The sequence below is a fragment of the Dermacentor variabilis genome, chromosome 3 (genome assembly GCF_050947875.1).
Source record: "Dermacentor variabilis isolate Ectoservices chromosome 3, ASM5094787v1, whole genome shotgun sequence".
Taxonomy (NCBI): Eukaryota; Metazoa; Arthropoda; class Arachnida; order Ixodida; family Ixodidae; genus Dermacentor; species Dermacentor variabilis.
The window spans coordinates 125,575,168-125,594,184 of record NC_134570.1 but is presented as its reverse complement, the minus strand read 5'-3'; the positions used below and the strand labels follow the sequence as shown (position 1 = coordinate 125,594,184).

Below are 19,017 nucleotides of genomic sequence, written 5' to 3'. Positions count from 1 at the left end.
GCGTTTCTCAATATTATCCGTAGCCAATGCTATCGGCACATTCGTGAACAAGGACACAACGTCGTATGATACCATAACATCGTCATCCCGAAGCTGCTGCTGTCGTACCGCGGTAACAAACTCTTTAGAATTCTTGACCGTGAACGTGCTCCCTTCCGCAAGTGGCTTTAAAATTTCGACCAAAAGCTTAGACAAGTTGTATGTAGGCGACCCAACAAAAGAAACAATACGGCGTAGGGGGCAGCCGTCTTTGTGAACTTTTGGCAACCCGTAGGCTCTCGGCGTTGCTCCGTCAGACGAAAAAAGTCGACGGTACAGCGTCTGGTCAACCCTTCCTTTCGCTTTTAACCTGCGTAAATAGTCGACCAACGTGGAAGTGGGGTCGTGCTGCATCTTCTGAAAGTGCAGAGGATCATCCAAAAGCAGTTGCATTTTTCTATAGTAGTCCTTGCGGTTCATTATTACAATACCTCCGCCCTTACCAGCTTCCAGGACCACGACCGATGCGTCAGACATCAGGTCATGAAGCGCTGCGCGCTCCTTAGTGGTTAAATTAAATTGAGGCGCCTGGGCATTTGCCAAAATATTCATAATGCGGCCACGAGCAAGGCAGGAGATTATTGAGGCCTACTATATCAGGAAAAAAGGGTCGCGTTGTGTAAGCGTGCCATCGTTAAATTTTCATGACAGTGAATTTGAATTTTCAAGCTGTCTCATAGCGTAGCATAAGATTAAATGGTTTTGCGTGTTTTTGCCTGCGCACTGATAATCACGCCATAGATGGGAGAGCACGTGGTTATGGGTTGTGTACATAAGTGTGTGTGTGTGCCTTCGAATAAAGTTAGTTGTCAGTTCAGCGCTGTCCTGTGTGTTCCTGCCTTCTGTCATCGTCTTATTGCGCTGCCCCTTGAAGGTGTTCAACCAGTACCAACTCGCCCAAATGTCGATCCTTCTACACTATATTTTCAAGTTGTAGTGATGTGAAGAACAAGTCACGAGTATAACTCATTGTAAGGTGAGCTTGAGCTGTAAAAGAAAATAACACTCAAAGCACAACGATGGCTGCGCGCAAAGTAGTGCTTCCCCTGAATCGGATCTATTGATCACGGCGTCGGTTTATCGGATTGGAATGCTCGTAAATTGCACTGCAACCTCGGATCTTCAAATGTGATGGAGAATGTACGCCAGTATTGGCTTCGCGCGCACAATTTGGTAAGACAAGGTTCTTTCGCTATTGAATCCATGACAACATACTTGATATTAGAAACATATGATGGTGCGTCTTGAGCTAAGCGACAACTTTGGAACAGTGGTTAGACGCTAAGAAAAAAAAGCTCAGTTCCCTCCGAAAAGAAATTGTGTACAGTTGTTTTGATTATTCTCTGAAACATAGCGCTCGCGGTACAAAGGGCCTCCAAGACTGCACAGCGGCGCCGACATACCCAAAATTGAAGAGCTAAGCACTATCCAATTACTGGTGTTTATCAAACCAGCATTTCGTGGTTCAATGTAGCCCTGAAGTCCAGGGGCCAATTACACCACGGGTACTGTGTCGGAGCTCTTATTTCATGTCGGCTTTTTTGTCACAAAATCACTGTATTTTTTCTTTAAATCTTAACATTAAACAGCCAAAATATATGCAGCAAAACCCTCATTTTAATATTTCAGTACTTTTCGTTCGAACGTACATATCCGCGCTGATCCATATGTTACCAAGTATTTAAAGTGTACCCAATGCGTTGTCTCAGGCAGCTGTTTTTATTCCTGATGATGCAGGGAACCGAGCTTGATGCCAGCAACGCTCAGAAATCTAATCGGGAGCGCGCACAATGTTCTCGCACACTTTCTGTGATATACCGTAGCGCTGAAGTGCTTCCTGTATAATGTAGGTGAATCAGTTATAAAGGCAGAAGTGCAAAGTTGGGCACATGTGCTTAAGCTCATTAAGTTGATTTGCGCCCAAAGAACCTGTGCAAACTTTCACACTTGCTTTATAAAATGCCTACACCACCATCAATATGCCGGCTGCTTTAAACTGCACCAAACTACTCAGCCAATATAAGTATTGGTGACATCATTTTATCATACGGTTGTGCAGATTGGTAACCTCTTGATGTGGAGCAATTGAGCAGTTATGTGCGTAATTAACAGAGCTACGTAAATATATTTTCGGTAATTGAACGTAGGCGGCTAAATAAAATAAGCAGTTTAGAGCCTGTCCTCGAGATTATCCAGCCGAAAGAAGAAAATTTGATTAAATATGCTTCTGTAAGAGCCATGAAAACAAACAGTTTCCGACTAAACCCTCTAGCAAAGCTTAACTGACACAGGAAAAGAGGATTCGTAAAGTCATGAAAAAGAACAGCGCTTCAAGACGGGACACAAAGGAGGAACCACACACACACAGCGCTAACAACTTGAAGCGCTGTTCTTTCCGTAATAATAAAGCAACTAGCCTATCAGACAATCCTTGCAAATCTGTAAATTCAACCTGGCCGCATCAAACATTTTTCGATGCTGTCATCATTAGCATGGCCCCTTGAGCATGTTCGTTGTGGCCAGTCCGCTTTCCATTTATAAACACTCTGTTTTTTCGAAGGCAAGCACACTAAAGTTTAATTGTCAATATAGCAATGAACGCGTGAGGCCGTAAGCGTGCATGGTCGCAGAAGCGGTGCATGACGCAATGATGGTGCAGATTTAGCTCATCCCTGGCTTCAAAGCAATGCGCTGCCACCGAGGAAAGGAAGAAGACGAAAGTAAACAGCTTGGTAGCTGCTCACGAAGCAGTGCTGATGGTGACGGTGATATCGTCACGAAATCTGGGGTGGCGATATTGACGGTTGTCGCGTTTTCTTCTTCTTCTTTAATTGTTTTTTGTTTTGTTTTACAGCGACGCCGTTAAGAGCAAGCTTGAGCTCGGACCCAACTCCAACTCGGCTGATTCAAATACACGTAAAAAGGAAACGCTTTTCTGAAGTAACCGCTGAACCCATGGTAATAGAATTGGTTGCATTTGAGAGAGAAAGCCTAATTCTAGTCACTGTTGGTAGCGGAAGTTCAATGTAGGGCCTGCATTTCGGAAATCGAATTTTCGAAAATTCTAAAGTGCGACAGAAATACGAAAAAAGGGCCAAGAAAAGCAGGAACTCCACAAATTAATAGCTCTGCATCAAGAACAGATATCGCCGTTCTGTAAATGGCATCCATTATATCATTCAAAGCGGACAAATTCGATATGTCAATTTTACGTGAATTGGTTACGTTGTGTACAAAGGCTTGCCAAAAGCTGTATTTCTTTATAACTAATTTTTTTCGGAAATGATGTTTAACCTACCAATTTTGTCCGCTTTAGATATACAGTTAGATGCAATACATAGAATTGTGATATCATGTTTCATTTTCAAAAGACAGAGTTGTAAACCTGATAGTTTTGTTTCGTGACAAGTTACAATATTTGTCGAATTTTAATGTAAAAATGACGGCCAGATCAAAAATGCTAAACCAACGGACACTAAATTTTTAATTTTTCTTTTAAATGCAACAAACCTCGTCAAACGTCGTGCAGTGCTTGCCGAGAAATACGAATTCTCCTTTACGTGTCTATATGTTGGAGCACCGGAGCTAAAGCTTCCTCTTAAGGGCTACTTTCCCCACTATCGTCCCCGCGTGTAGAACAAAATCCCGAAGACAGTGCGATACCGGGCCGACCCGCGGCTGATGTGGAGCTCACCATTAAGAGACCCATATACACAGCTCCGCTGGTGATACCTCTTCGTAGAGTGGAAGGGAACTGCGTTTTCTTTTCTTCTTTTTTTGCATTGATTTCGCTTTTAGAAAGGGCTAATGCCATAAATGCAATCTCATTCGTTCTTGTCTCGTAATTTTCAATATTGGTTTAAATAAATCCTGTATCCCATTCATCCGCAAGAGCAGGTGTAAGCGGGGAGGTGCTCGCCAGCTCGCTCGCTCGCTCGCTCACACATACACACACGCACACACACGCATGCGCACACACACACACAAATGCGCGCGCACGCATGCACGTTCGCACACACTCAAACAAACGTAAACACACAGATATACGACAAATGCTCCCCGCATTCGCATTTACAAGCGCCCATGCATACACGCACGCACGCGCACAGAACTGCACGCACACACTAACATGCGTATGCTCGCGCACGCATACACGTACTCGTGCGCGCGCATTTTCAAATACTGAGACACAAATACGCGCCATCGCGCAAGTACAAGTAGGCACGCACGCACGTTCAAGGTGCGCACACCCATATTCACTCCCTCTCCTTCACTGTTGCATCATAAAGATATGCGCGTGCAAACAGACTAAATTACACTCGCTCTGTAATTAGCGTTCAAAATTACAGCTGTATTAAATCGCCTTATGGTTTACCTTCTGCGCTTCTTCAAGTCAATGTGCCCTCTGTTGAGAGGGTTCAAAACTATTTGCTCCTGTCGTGTGACATAACCGCCCATCCCCGGCCAAAACACTGCTTTACCGCACTGCCAATGTTCCGACTCAGTGCCGTAAATGCATAAGTTGTTACAAAGGACTACCGTCTTGATGCAGACAGTTGGAACTTGTTGATACTCGGCCATTATATAGAAATACAATTGCTTAAAATTTTTATCATTCAGTTACGCATGTGCATTGCCGTGAAGTTCCACAGGGTGATAAAGGTGCAATGTCCAGAATTCATATGTCCATACTACAAGGCATTATAGTATCCTTAACGTAACTCAAAGCCAAGCTTATGTTTGTTGTTTTGTTGCCCAAGGAATAAAATCTCATACTAAAGTGATGACTTCAGAAATGAGCAATTCATTGGAATGATTTAGAAAGTGAAAATATAAAATACAATATTTGAAGAGCCCTCTTGAAAAAAAACCAAAACCAATTATTGAGTTTTGTGCTTCGGCCATCTAGTGGGAGGCTGTCAAACTCAGTTCTACGTGGCATTAATAAGAAAGTTACCACGAAGCAGGGGATCAAACTGCTGCCAGCATGACGCGGAACGATAGGTGCTAGCGATGAAATGACCCGGCTATACGGCTACCGAGGTTGCGGTATGTGATATGCTCGGGTTTTTACAGATACCACGTGAACATGCACGCCTGTGTTCCAAAATTTCTTTTTCTTAACAGTGTTACACCACGTGTACGCAGTCGAGATGGGCATCAATCGAAAGCTGAATCTCCGTACAACATACGCTGCAGCGGCTATTACGATATTCAACATAGTTGCATCATGGCTACAGTTCATGTATCGGAAATTGGGTACAAATTTTCGTCGTTTCCATAGGCTTCCATTTGTGAATATTTACCCTCTCTGGGAACAAAATTCTTGCCTGCCACAGCGTGATCAGTACATTTGGTTCGTGTGGATTTTCTTTCAGAACATGTCTGTGACCTTTCTTGAATAATCAACCTGCAGTTTTGTTATTTGCGAAAAACCCACTCATTCCATTGAAAACGCGCTAGCTTCGTGCCAGGGCCGCTTGGGGCGCTAGTTGGTACATATCCAGAAAAGCTGGATTTGTCCACTTTCACAGGATAAAATGGAGGCGTATTTTTTTATTATTCAACTGTCAATGTTGCTCAAACCAGGCCTTAGTTTCTAGATCGACATTTTCGTCTTAATTTGTGACAATTGGAGGGTACAAACAAAAGCCACAATAAATAATGTTTACATGACATCCCTTATATTTCTTCTCCTCCCATTAAAAAGTGCAAGAAAATGTCAATGATTACACTTGGAAAGTGGCGAAATTTTACTAGCACCTCCTTGTACGGGCAACGGAGCGGCACTGCGAAGCGTGTTAAGGCGTTCAAGGGCGCTACAAATTTAAGGGCATCAGCACATGTCGCACCCGCTCATTGTAGTACCTGCGTCTAGAACTATTTATTGGCGACGAGGAAGGTAGCCACGAGCCAGTACGCCTCGCCGCTCTCCTGCTCGCGCGGGTATATGCCGACTGCCGTTTGTCCCAGTGCAGTGCTGCGAACTGTAGGTAAATTTCCTTGGATGTAGAGATGTTACGCATTGTTTAGAGAAATGGACAAATTTTACCTAATCTAGAGAAACTCCGTGCCAAGATATTGAAACGGTAAAACTGTTGGCACGGTGGTGCATTTTGACTTGAGTCGCTTCCAGGTAACATTCGGTCTAGCATCTGAACTATTACTTTGATTGGACCGCAGTCCTGTGCATGCATCTTGCCCAGTAAACAACAGTACGCGGTTTCCTTAAGTCATGTAACGAAGTACTGCGACTTCGACTTTGCCAATTGCACCGCTATAAAGGCTTTATCGAAGTCCGTGCACTCTGAATAGGATATTTATTTGCAACCTTCAAAGCAATCTAAGGTGGGACACCAAACAATGCAACAAGGGCAAATCAGGGCGTAACTGGACATGTATAGCCATCGCCGAGCACGACACTGCGGTCGTGCATAGCGTTAAGCAGTAGACTATTCACGTATATGCTAAGATTAACAGAGAACTGCCCACATGCAGAGCAACCTTGGACACATTCCCGACACATTGTTAAGTGAGCTTCGGAGGAACGATATAAATTGGCCGCGTAACTTTGTGCTTCCCTGGAAGTGACGCGTAAGTGCGTAAGTATGGTAGTGCTATGTCCGTACATGGCACTGAAAAAGGTTTTACACCTTTGAAACGTGTGTCGTGAAGCGGCGCATTATTGCGATACTCTTACGTGCTGTGAGGGGGTATGCTGTCGATGTTCTTTACAATTCGAGTAAGGTTTGGTGTAATATTGGCACTTAGGTCTTGCTACTAAACAACTACATAGAACGAAGCACATGCATGCTGACGTCTTCTTCTGAGAATATGGCTTCAAGCAAAAGGCTTCAAGCAAAAGGCATAACCACTTGCACTGCGGCATGATTTCAGCTTGAGTCCCGCGACTTCGTTATCTGATTATTTGAAAACGCGCTGAAAAATTATTTTAATTGACATGTAAAAATTACAATAAATTTGTACTACAAAATTTGCTGTAAACTTGAGTGGCTGATACAATTTTTTTCAGTAAAAATTATATCGGCAATCTACAACAACCAGATTCAGCAAATGTCTATAAAAATCTTGGGAAATTTTTATATTCGAATCAAGGAAAAGCTCATTTCCGCGGTTGGCAGCGCTCTCCCAGTAGCAGCTTGGAACGGTGGCGGTGTGAATGCGAAATTATGTTATTCTAACGTGTCCTGTTGGTTATTCTTAAGTTGCTAGATTACTTAAGGTCAACAGGTTAACACTTGTACCGTATTCGGCTGTGAAAATAACTTTCAAAGCGAATGTGAAGCGCCCCTTGAACTGCGGCGACACCGTGAACTCCGCCACCGCGGTTGAGGACTACTGCGCCGTTGGTTTGCCGGCATAATTGCATAGAAGTTAACACCATCAGCTTCGTCGCATGTATCGACGAACGGTTTTGTTTCCAGTGAGCGCACGGCAAAGAAATAGGAACCCGTAATCAAATTGCAATAGGAACAAAAGTTGCCTATTGTAGTCTGTGAACTATTGGGAAAGGACTAAGTCAACTATTTGTTCGTGCACGCGCATTGGCGTCGTAAGATTCAAATTTGTTCTGAGTTAATCATGCTTAGAAACCAACACCCTGGTTATAGTTAACAAAGGACCCATTATTGAAACACAACGTGCAGACGACGGAAGTCAAAGTTCATTCTCTAAGCATAGCCATGCTCATCATGTGCCGGCCGCCCCTAGTACACATAGGCTTTCCCGTTCTTCCAAAACTCGCCGGCAAGTTCTGTGACAAACACCGCTAATAACGCATAGCACGCTGTATTACTTCAGAAAATATGGTTGCTGTTGCAGAGAGTAGTTAGTTCTTTATCTTTCTCGAGTCGGCGAAGTGCCCTTGCACAGGCATCACTCGACAAGTGCGCAATTTTTTCGAGGCGTCCAACTGCGTCTGGTTGGTCGTGGCATATTCGGGGCCACTGTTACCAGGTCGTGTTATCGGGTATCCCATGGTAAAGACCCTTCCGGTCGAGGTATGTTACACTTCTTTATTATGTGAAACTTCATGCACGGGTGCAAGGTAAACAATGCTTAAAAATTGTATTGCAAAAGTTTTATGAGCATGGAACGCTACCAAAGCTCTTTCTTCGGGGCTCAGCTAGCTACTTGGGTTGGGAAGTACATTTGTGTGGCCTAGGTCATGGCACACGGTGATAGCATTGATTGTTATAGCCTGAATGATACATTATTAGTGTTCAAGGCTAGACATATAATAATAACGCGCGGCTCAGCGGTTGCCTATAGCGAATATTCAGACTTAACTCAGCTGCTATTTCGATCGTGGAGAGAGCTGGGGCAGTGCCTCTAGACACGTCGCCACTCGATATTGCAGCTCTGTTGAAGATCAAATCTTGGTAACGACACGCTAAGAAGCTCCCAAATTAAAAAAGGCAAACGTGCTGAGAGCTCTCAAGAAAACATGAAAACTATCTACTCGTCATCTAGAGTGCTTTCCATGTGCGCCCCTCAGCACAATTCCACGTACCACCATGGCGTCCGATGGCACTGTTATCGCAAAACGTGCGACGCTTTCGGTAAAACGGTCTGTAGTTGCAGCATCGCCAGTTCAGTTCAATCACAAGGCTAAATTTTCTATTGCTGTCACGACTACCTCTTTCCTTTAAAATGCGCAGAAATTATTTGGACGACGCCAGCGTATTCGTACGTAAAAGTTTCTATACATGATTTTAGCTACAAATTTCCGACGCAATACTTGCAGAATGTCGATTAGGGCTCCTCTTAGCTGCGACGTGAGGCAATAAAATTCTAATTGCAGGTAAGATAAACCACGCGAATAGGTTATTTATTAAAGTGAGACACACGCAAAACAACTTTTTCTCTTGAACTGTCAACAATTATGTTTAAAAAGAATCGCGGCTAGGATGGCGGCTCAGTTGCAGGCTGTTCTTAGAGATTTGATACAGAACTGGCTGCCCCATTCACGCCGCGTTCATCACCACCACACTAAATTCGACTGGAAGTCCCCCTGACATCCTAACTGTAAAACTGTTTAATATTCTGTGCGCCCCCGTGGAGCTGCGCAGGGTTTTAGGAATACCCTTCACAGACGAAGTTCCTTGAGACCACATACACCATGGCTGCCGCATTCATATTTCTCGGGGCACATATGATGGCATGAGCATAAGGGAAATTACTTACCGAGTAGTCAAGTTCCCTTGTCGATAAATTATGAGCTCGCAGCGTCCTTTTATACCTCCAGAGACTACCCCTGTCGGTCGTCTAAAAGGTTGCTGTTGTTTTTTTTTTCAAAAATGGCATTTCAATTTTTTTTTCGAGAGAGACATAAAGGACGACATTATGCTACCTAAGCCACAGTTGGTGCCTTGTGCAGGCAAACGACCCCTTATAATCAAATATCAAACTTTCTTGTCAGGTTGCTACCAGCGCATCACGCATTTATTGCTTCTATGCGGTGAAAATCTCATATAGGAATTGTACTGCAACGACTTAGCGCTTCACTTGTAACCTATCCTAGCAGCCCGTGGAAGGCTCACACTGCGCACAATAAACGGTTGCGATTTCAGATCCATCGAAGGTGCCGTTGGTAACCGACATGAACATGTGACGCATGAGCAGCTTCCACAAAATAAAATACGGTGGGAAGGCGAAGAATGAACATTCTTAGACTATGCACCAATATATAGTTGGATACAACATAAGTCTGCAGTGAAGTCCCGCCCATTCCCTCATAACCGCCAGCTGCAGCTGCTTGCTTGCTTGTTTCTGCTTGCTGCTTGCTCGCTTCTGCTTGCTTGCTTGCTTCTGCTTGCTTGCTTGCTTCTGCTTGCTTGCTTGCTTCTGCTTGCTTGCTTGCTTCTGCTTGCTTGCTTCCGCTTGCTTGCTTCTGCTTGCTGCTTGCTTGCTTCTGCTTGCTGCTGCTTGTTGCTGCTTATTGCTGCTTGCTTGCTGCTTGCTTGCTGCTTGCTGCTGCTGCTGCTGCTGCTGCTGCACGATGAAATACGCCCAGCTGAAATAAAATGTGTTGCGCGTTTACTTTGGGGTACGCAGTCACATGGTTAATATTTCTCTGGAAAAAGGCATTTTTCCGAGCCAGATAAGGATGGCGAAAGTTATTGCGATCTATACAGGGGGTGGTGTAAACAACTTATCTAACTATCATCCCAATTCTGTACATCCTACAATATCAAAAATTTGTGAATCCGTCATTAGCGGAATACTCCTGGTATTATTTGAAAAACATCGACTAATAACCAAGGATCAATATGGTTTTCCAAAGCACAATTCAATTGACCAGGCTATAGTAAGTATCAACGACAAAATCATCGAAAATATCGAGAATAGGGAATATAGGCTTGGTCTCTTTGTAGACCTCAGGAAAGCCTTCGACTCTATACAATTCGATTTATTACTAAACAAATTATCCAAGGATGGAGTTGAAGGAATTGCTCTTGATCTTCTCAGAAGCTACTTATCCGATCGTTTTCAGCTTGTAAAGAATAACGGAGCCATTTCAGTGAAAATGAAAATAAAAGAAGGCTTCCCTCTGGACTCCATACTTGGGCCACTATGATATACCATCTTTAAAGATTATATTGTTTTATTCCCTGCTAGCTATGACATCATCATGCCTGCAGATGAAACAAATATATTTTTTCCTCCCATAACCTTGCAACAGTTGAACGCGATGCCAATGCATATCTTTCTCACCTATCTAGATGGCTAAAACGGAACACGCTCACATTAAATGCCTCCAAAACTACATACATGATATGCCATTCTACCAACCAATCATTGTACAGAAACCTAATGCTAAAATTTGAAGAAAGCCTAATTAAACATGTTGAAGAATAAAAATTTCTCGGGGTATGGTTTTAGGACAAACTAAGTTGAACAACACATAAATTATCTCATATCAGATTTAGCTGGTACAGTTGGATGTTTGTACAGGATAACCCACCTCATACCACTCTGGCTAAAGCGAACTCTTTATTATTCTCTTTTCTATTCCATACTTACATAAGGTTTACTTGTCTGGGGTACCACTAGAAGAACAAATTAAAATGAGCTTGTTATATTTGAAAAAAAGTTTGTGCGGTCTTTTGAACATTATTATGGTAAAGCGCAATATATTAGAATGGCTCCCTTATTTATAAATCATGGTATACTGGGGGGGGGGGGCAGACCAGTTATATTATTTCAAGCTAGTGCAATTATTACGCACAAACAAACTCTACACAAAATATGAAATAATTCCTAGCTATTGTCTAAGATTCTAAAAACGACGCACTCCCAAAATACGAACTGTATACGGACGACAGAAAATGGAATATCCGATAGCTGATGTACTAGGCGCCCTGTCCCGTTTTCTTCTCTTGTGTGTGTCCGTTTATTTGGCGTCTTTATATTTTATAGTGTATTAGATAAGGTCGAAGAAAATTGAATTTAAGTATCATTATGAATAATTTCAAAAGTAACGTAAAAATTTAATATCATTTCCGAATTAAAATACTCTCGGCAATAATGTTTTATGTGGTTCTTTATCCTCTTACTATTTTATTTCTTTGGTGTGTGTGAATATACAAACGCGTGCAATATGTATGTTTGTATACAGATATCTTCGTATGTTGTATGAATATAGTTGCATAGAAAAAGAACACGCACGTAAGATGTATGTTTAATGTATATATGTAATTCATACACTATTAAGTAATAAAGGCATGCATAGACATTGGTGCTGTTCTTATAAAAGTGTAAAATGGTTATTTTCTGTCTGCTTTTTTTGTTTGTGATGAAAACGTCACTGTCATCTTTGCATTATATCGCTTACTAAACTGAAGGGTCAGAGGCCTTTATCAGGCATTTTAAGCCTTTAGCCTCTGCCCCTCTATCAGGCTCTCTATCATGTTTGTCGAAAATAAAGCCGAAAAAATAATGATACAGATCGGTAGAGGTTAATAATGACTAGTAATGACTAATAATGAGTACTAATTACTTTTAATTATTACTAATGACTCCGAAATGACCAATATATCAAACGACGGCTTGCAATGACCACAATTGATTATACAAATGACAAAATTGGATACTAGAGTAAAAAAACTGCCTAATAATGACTGAAATGACTTGCAGTGACTGGTAATGACAACGAAACGACCAACGTGTCTAACGACAACTTGTAACAACTAGAATCGGTTAGAAATGACTAACAATGCTCAGTAATGAGCAGTAATGACTAATAATGCCTACTAATGACTCCGAAATGACTGATATGTCTAGCAGCATACTGTAATGACTAATATTAATTAGAAATGACTAAAATGCTCAGTAATTACCAGTAATCACTAGTAAGCAGTGAAATTACTTGTCTTGACTACTGATGACTTGGATAAGACCAACATGTCTAACGGTGGCTTGTAATGAACACAATTGATAACAAATGATTAAATATGTTTGGTAGTGAACAGTAATGACTAGTTATGACTATTATTGACCAATATATCTAACGACGAATTGTAACGGCTACAACTGATTGCAAATGACTAAAGAAGCCTACCAATTAGGCCAATGATAAGAGGAGGAGGAGTAGGCTTTCGCTGTTAACCTCTTAAGAGAGATCCTAAGAGACGCTGTCATTTTTTCTTTACACGAGGAAGGGGGGGGGGCTCAAGAACGCATTTTCCAAGCATTTCACTCCAGGGGTACCAAGCAGCAGGCCAGTGGGTACCTTGCACCTGCGATGATTGCCCATCAGTATTATACTTTCAACCCCACACCACCTTTACTTGCCCTGTTGAGATCCCGCACCTCTTAGTGTCAACATGTTGGCAAGCTTAACAAGCATCTTCGTATGCACAAACTCCTACATCATCTCCCTCTTGATCAGCAAGGTAATATGAGAAATCGCCATAAGTCCTCCACTAATGCCATCTCCTGTGCCTACTTGTGCATCCCCAACCACGTTGGAGACTCCTGAAGACATAAAGTCGCATCACAATGTTGCCTAAAAAGGGCTGTCGACATTCGTCTTTGTAGATGCACACTGAGCGGTCAGTGGTGAGGAATTTACATGGTGTTTATTTTTCAGAAATAAAAGAAATGTACAGTACCGTAGTTTTAGTTTGACCGCAACTGTTGTGTTGCCTATAGTATCAGCGCTTCCTTATCTACCTTTCCTTAACGTAGCCTTTTCCCTGTCCCGACCTTCTCCCATGTACGGGAACTGGGAGAGAAGAGTGGCAAGGCTGTTATTCACCCGTTTCAGGACTGTGCCCGCTCCATGCATATTCTGCCTAATCTCCTTGCCCCCTCTCTAACATTCTATTTCCCTGTCTTCCGGTCTCGTTAGTTAGTATGACGGTAAGCGCTGCAGTTTCTGCAATGCTCTCATGGGGGTCACGGTTAAATACAGCTGTCTAGAGGCTAATGTGACGATATCCAGGAAGCTCCAAAGAGAAATGTTCACATGCTACGCGAGGGAAAGATTTAAACGAGTGTCTTGCGTCCCCTTTCCTCTCTGCCACGTTCCTTCCACGTATATGCATGCTCTGACACCCCCCCCCCTCCTCTGACATGGCGTGCAAGAGAGCAGCAAGCAGCAGCAGCAGTGCGAAAGTCGAAGGAAGAGAGAAAGAAAGCTTGTCTTTAACAACCTGTTTTGTTTGTTGGCGAACAGTCGTCGTGATGTCATCGCGTACTTTGACGAATTTCATCACTGTGAATGCCAACTGGCAGACTTGCCCACTACATTTTGTGGTTTCAGGAGGGACCTTATTCTGTTGCCAAGATGCGAATGGTCTATGAAGTTTACTACAGACCTACAACACTGCGTTGTTCCCCAGCCTGTTCAATATTTGGATCCTCACAGCCATACGATGGATGGGTTTCCTTTTTACTACACTATAATAATAAGTGGACCTGTTTCCGAATTGTGATAACAGAGCGTCCTGACTGAGTTGGCTATCTTGTGCGCATGTCTTCCCTGTTAAACCCATCGCACGTGTGCTGATAAGCGATACATCGCGCCTACATAAACCCTTGTTTTTGTGCAACAAAGGAATCTTGCAAAAAGCTGCTGCTGCTTCCACATCGGTTAATACACTGGCGACGAGGCACGGTTGTGCCCATGCGGGGAGGGAGTTTCCAGCAAGATGGCCTTCGGCGTTCGTATCGGCGAATTTCACTTAAATGGTAAATCTTCATGGGAGGATTACGTCGAGCGTATAGAGCTGTGCTGCACTGCAAACAAGCTCAAGCAAGACGTCGACAAGAGGGCAGTATTGCTGAGCCGCTGTGGGGCAGATACATACTCCTTCATAGCTACCCTCGTCAAGCCTCTCCGACCACCGAACGCTGACTACCAGTCCATCGTAAAAGCCGTGAAGAACCACATCAACCCGAAGCCATCCGAGCTATATTCAAGGTGCGTGTTCTCGAAGCGAGATCAGCACGACGCCGAATCTGTCGCAGACTACGTTACAGCTTTACGTAAACTAGCCGAGAACTGCGGGTTCAACGACAACCAGCTTCCTCTTCACGTAATGCTAAGGGACCGGTTGGTTTTTGGAATCTCGGACAGCATTGTGCAGCAACGTCTGTTGGCCGACAAAGACCTAACCTTTAAGACTGCCTACGATCTAGCAGTGATGGCAGAGGCTGCTGCAAAACATCAAAGGGTTATGGGCGGCCTACGTCAGGACGTCCCAGTTTTGACAGCTAAACTGGACAGGCAACCCAGGAAGCAGCACAAGAAGGGGCAAGATGTAAAAACTTCAAGCGAGCAGTTGAAACTGCAGTGTTTCCGGTGTTTGGGCAACCACACTGCATACCGTTGCAGGTTTCAAACTGCAATATGCTTCAACGGTTCCGTGAAAGGGCACTTGGCCAAAGCGTGCCGCAAGAAACAAGGAGGTCAGGTTAACCACCAGTTAGAAAATCTGTCAAACTTGGAGAAAACTGAGTATGATGACATGCTAAATACTAGTTAAGTGACTAGCGCTTGTCCCAAGTTTACGGTGGCCGTAAGTATAGGCGGTGAAATAGTGCCCATGGAAGTGGACAAAACACGTTCAGCAAACTAAAAGAGGCGAGGCGCATAAAGCTTGAAGAATCGGACACTAAGCTCGTAACTTGGACTAAGGAAGGATTGGACGTCGTCGGAAAAGCCACACTTCTGGTCAAATTCAAGGCACAAGACTTCGAGCTGCCGATACTCGTTGTAAGAAACGAAGGTAGCACACTTTTGGGTCGTGATTGGTTCAAGGTCTTGAACATTAATGTCACTTGGCTTCACAGCATCGAACATAACGCAGACGCCCTTATCAAAAAGTTTCCGGATGTTTTTGACGAAACATTTCCAGGCGCTGCTCTGCCACCCCTACACATCAAGCTGAAGGAAGACGCCCGGCCCAAGTTTCTGAAATGCCGCAGCACTCCGTTCGCACTGAAGGATGACGTCATCACAGAACTGGAAAAACTGGAACGTCAGGGTGTTCTGCAACCGACGCAGTACTCAGAATGGGCCACCCCTGTGGTCATCGTCCGTAAAAAGGATGGGTCATTAAGAATATGTGGCGACTATCGAAGTACAGTAAACCAAGCGGTAAGGAACAACGTTTATCCTTTGCCTACTAGCAAGGAACTTTTCGCAAAGTTGGGGAAAGGCCGTATTTTTTCTAAAATTGACTTCACGCAAGCGTACCAGCAACTTGCAATTGACGACGCTACAGCAGAAGTGCTCATCATAAATACAGTAAAGGGCCTGTACAAAGTGCGACGTTTTCCGTTTGGTGTCTCGGTAGCACCCGGATTATTTCAAAGAGCAATTGATACAGTGCTTGCAGGTCTATGCCAGGTGGCGGCATTTCTCGACGACATCCTTGTGGCCAGCAGAGGAGCACCACGAAATCTTCATGGAGGTTCTCAACCGACTGTTAAAAGCGGGACTGCGTATACAAGGCGCCAAGTGTCAGTTCTTCAAAGAGAGCCTGGAGTACATGGGACACCGGATAGACGCCACCGGCATCTACCCGTCAAAGGCTAAAGTCGAGGCCATTCACAAAGCACCTGTGCCAAGGAACAAGGAGCTCCAAGGTTTTCTAGGTATGATAAATTTCTACAATAGTTTCCTAAAGGGTCGGTCCGAAGTTGGAGAAGTGCTCTACCGCCTACTGGACAGCGACAGTACGTGGAGCTGGGGTGAAGAGCAGCAACTAGCTTTCTAAAGACTAAATACGTTGCTGACGTCTGAGTCACTTTTAGTGCATTTCCACCCTGATGCACCCTTCATTCTGTCTTGTGACGCATCACCCGTGGGTGTGGGAGCTGTATTAGCTCACCGCGATGCTCAAGGACGCGAGCAACCTGTTGCTTATGCGTCAAGAACACTCACTAAGGCGGAACGTAATTACGCACAGATTGACCGCGAGGCTCTAGCTATTGTCTATGGCATCAGTCAATTTCATCAGTACCTCTGTAAGCGAGAATTCCGCATCTTGACAGATCATAAGCCACCACTGGGTATCTTTCAACGAGACAAGCAGATTTCCGTTGTTTTGCCACCGCGCATGTTGCGATGGTCTTTGTTATCTGCTTACGAATACAAACTGGAGTATAGAAGGACGGAACATCACGCAAACGCTGACTGTCTAAGCAGGTTACCGATACCCGATGACAGGAGGGGCATCGAGCCTCCTGGTGACGTGCTTTTGTTGGAAGCAGTGGAGTACCCTCTTGTGAGCGCAGCAGACGCCTCATCAGCCACTATGCCTGATCCTTGCCTGTCGCGGGTGAAGAAATGGGTCGCAACTGGCTGGTCAGAACAAGGTGTGCCCCCAGAATATGCTGCCTATCAGGTGAGGCGCGGAGAGCTGTCTTTTCACCGTGACTGCCTTCTGTGGGGTAACAGGGTCATACTGCCAGAAGAACTGAGAGAAAAAGTCCTCGCCATTCTGCATGCAAATCACCCTGGCATAACGGCCATGAAAGCTCTAGGAAGGCCATATGTGTGGTGGCCGAAGATCGATGCCCAGATTGAAGATTTCGTGCGTCATTGCAAACTGTCAAGATAACAGGCAAAGCGAACCTAACACGCCTGTGCGTTTTTGGACGAAACCCGAAAGCCCGTGGAGCAGAATTCACATAGATTTTGCAGGGCCGGTTAAGGGCCTTTTCTTTCTTGTTGTCGTGGACGCGCTATCAAACTGGGCCGAGATCGCGATAATGCCATCGCTTCATTCCTCAGCTGTGATCGAAAAACTGCGAATAATGTTTGCTTCATACGGATTGGCGGAGTTGGCCGTTTCTTATAATGGCACAGCCTTCTCGAGCAGCGAAATGCAATCTTTCTTGAAGAAAAATGGCGTGCGTTACATGTATACCACTCCATACCATCCCGCAAGCAACGGAAGGGCTGAACGCATGGTTCGCGAGCTAAAGTGTGCGCTTCGAAAGCAGAGCCAGGGCACAGTGCCATGTAAACTTTCTCGTTTTTTGTTCAAGCAGCACTCCACGCCCCACTCGGAAACCGGGAAGACGCCAGCAGAACTCATGCTGGGCAGGAGCTTCCGCTCTGTCTCGTCGAGACTGCACCCTGGCGCAAAAGGCCTTGGATGTACAGGCGCCCAAATCTTTAACTGGCGTGCGCGAGCGGCGACTTTTCCGTGCGTCAGCGCCGTATGACGGGGCGCGGCTGGAAAGAGTCTGAAGCTAAGCGCATGCGGACAAAGCGCGCTCAGCTGGGCCCATCGTCCGCTAAGCTGTTTCCAGCCTCGCCCCGTCATACGGCGCTGACGCACGGAAAAGTCGCCGCTCGCGCACGCCAGTTAAAGATTTGGGCGCCTGTACGAAGCCGCCATCCTCGAGGGAGTTTCTCCAAGGTGACCCCGTGTATGTGCAGAACTTCTCTCGTGGTTCGAAGTGGCTGGCCGCACGGATACTGCGTCGCTTGGGCCACGTAATGTACAAAGTACAGACTTCCGATGATTCAGTACACCGACGTCATCGCAACCACGTGCGGAGAGCATGGAATGCTATACCGACAGTCTCTCACGCTAACCCCAGCTTCAAGCTTCCAGCGACGCAAACTGCAGTGCAGAGATCGCCTAGTCCACAAGTTCCGCAAGCATGCCGTAGGTCTAGTCGTGTACGTCCCCCAGTGCTTCGTTATTGCATTGACTACTAGGTGGAAAGGGATGTGATAACAGAGCGACGTGACTGAGTTGGCTATCTTGTGCGCATGTCTTCCGTGTTAAACCCGTCGCACGTGTGCCGATAAGCGATACATCGTGCCAACATAAACCCTTGTTTTTGTGCAATAAAGGAATCTTGCAAAAAGCTGCTGCTGCGGCCACATCGGTTATTATACGAATTATATTCCCTAATAATGTTTCATTCTTGCTAAGACTGTCGTGCTGTATCTGTATGACAGAGTACTAAGGCACACTCTAATGAAGTGGTTTCAATTTCTCCCTTAGTACGTCCGCTATTGTGATGCAAATAAGGAAACCTTGAAACCATTTTCTCATAAATAAACGCCGACGTCATCCTGCACAAGATCAACAAGCACCGTAGTACTCGATCTTCTGGCGCGCCTATTGGCAATCTAATTCCTGGGTGCGACTCATGAGCCAGATCCCTAATACGGCGAATTGGAGTTGTAGGCACGACAATCCAGTCATCCCGGCACAGAATGTCGCTAACGACAGAGTTCAGATCGCACGTGAAAGTAAGGGAGCAGATCTTTTCACAAGGATTTCTTGTCAGGCCAAGAAGTAGTGGTAAATTGCATAAGTTGAGGAGATAGCCTCATCGACGCCACTTGCTTCTTGAAGTTCTTGCGTGGTAACTGCTGGGGACAAGATACCTATCAAATCTTCTTTAGGCGCATCGCGGATGAAACTCGGTACGGGTAGCCAGGAGAGTGCATGAGCCACGATCTTTTCGCTACCGTTC

The 19,017-nt window shown here is 44.7% G+C and overlaps 2 protein-coding genes across 3 annotated transcripts in view; one reads left to right on the top strand and one right to left on the bottom strand.

Moving 5' to 3' along the window:
* Positions 1 to 9,271, bottom strand: part of LOC142576267 (evasin P467-like) — a 125,093-nt gene extending 115,822 nt beyond the window's left edge. For both annotated transcript variants that reach the window (XM_075686314.1, XM_075686312.1), the window contains exon 1: positions 9,247 to 9,271. The gene's annotated coding sequence lies outside the window, so the exon portion shown is untranslated. The remainder of the gene's footprint in view (positions 1 to 9,246) is intronic.
* A 4,945-nt stretch (positions 9,272 to 14,216) lies between these two features.
* LOC142574731 (uncharacterized) overlaps positions 14,217 to 19,017 on the top strand; it is a 30,088-nt gene continuing 25,287 nt past the window's right edge. The window contains exons 1-4 of the mRNA XM_075683754.1: positions 14,217 to 14,976; positions 15,426 to 15,548; positions 15,958 to 16,167; positions 16,786 to 16,919. Coding sequence (XP_075539869.1) covers positions 14,217 to 14,976; positions 15,426 to 15,548; positions 15,958 to 16,167; positions 16,786 to 16,919 — 1,227 coding nt within the window. The remainder of the gene's footprint in view (positions 14,977 to 15,425; positions 15,549 to 15,957; positions 16,168 to 16,785; positions 16,920 to 19,017) is intronic.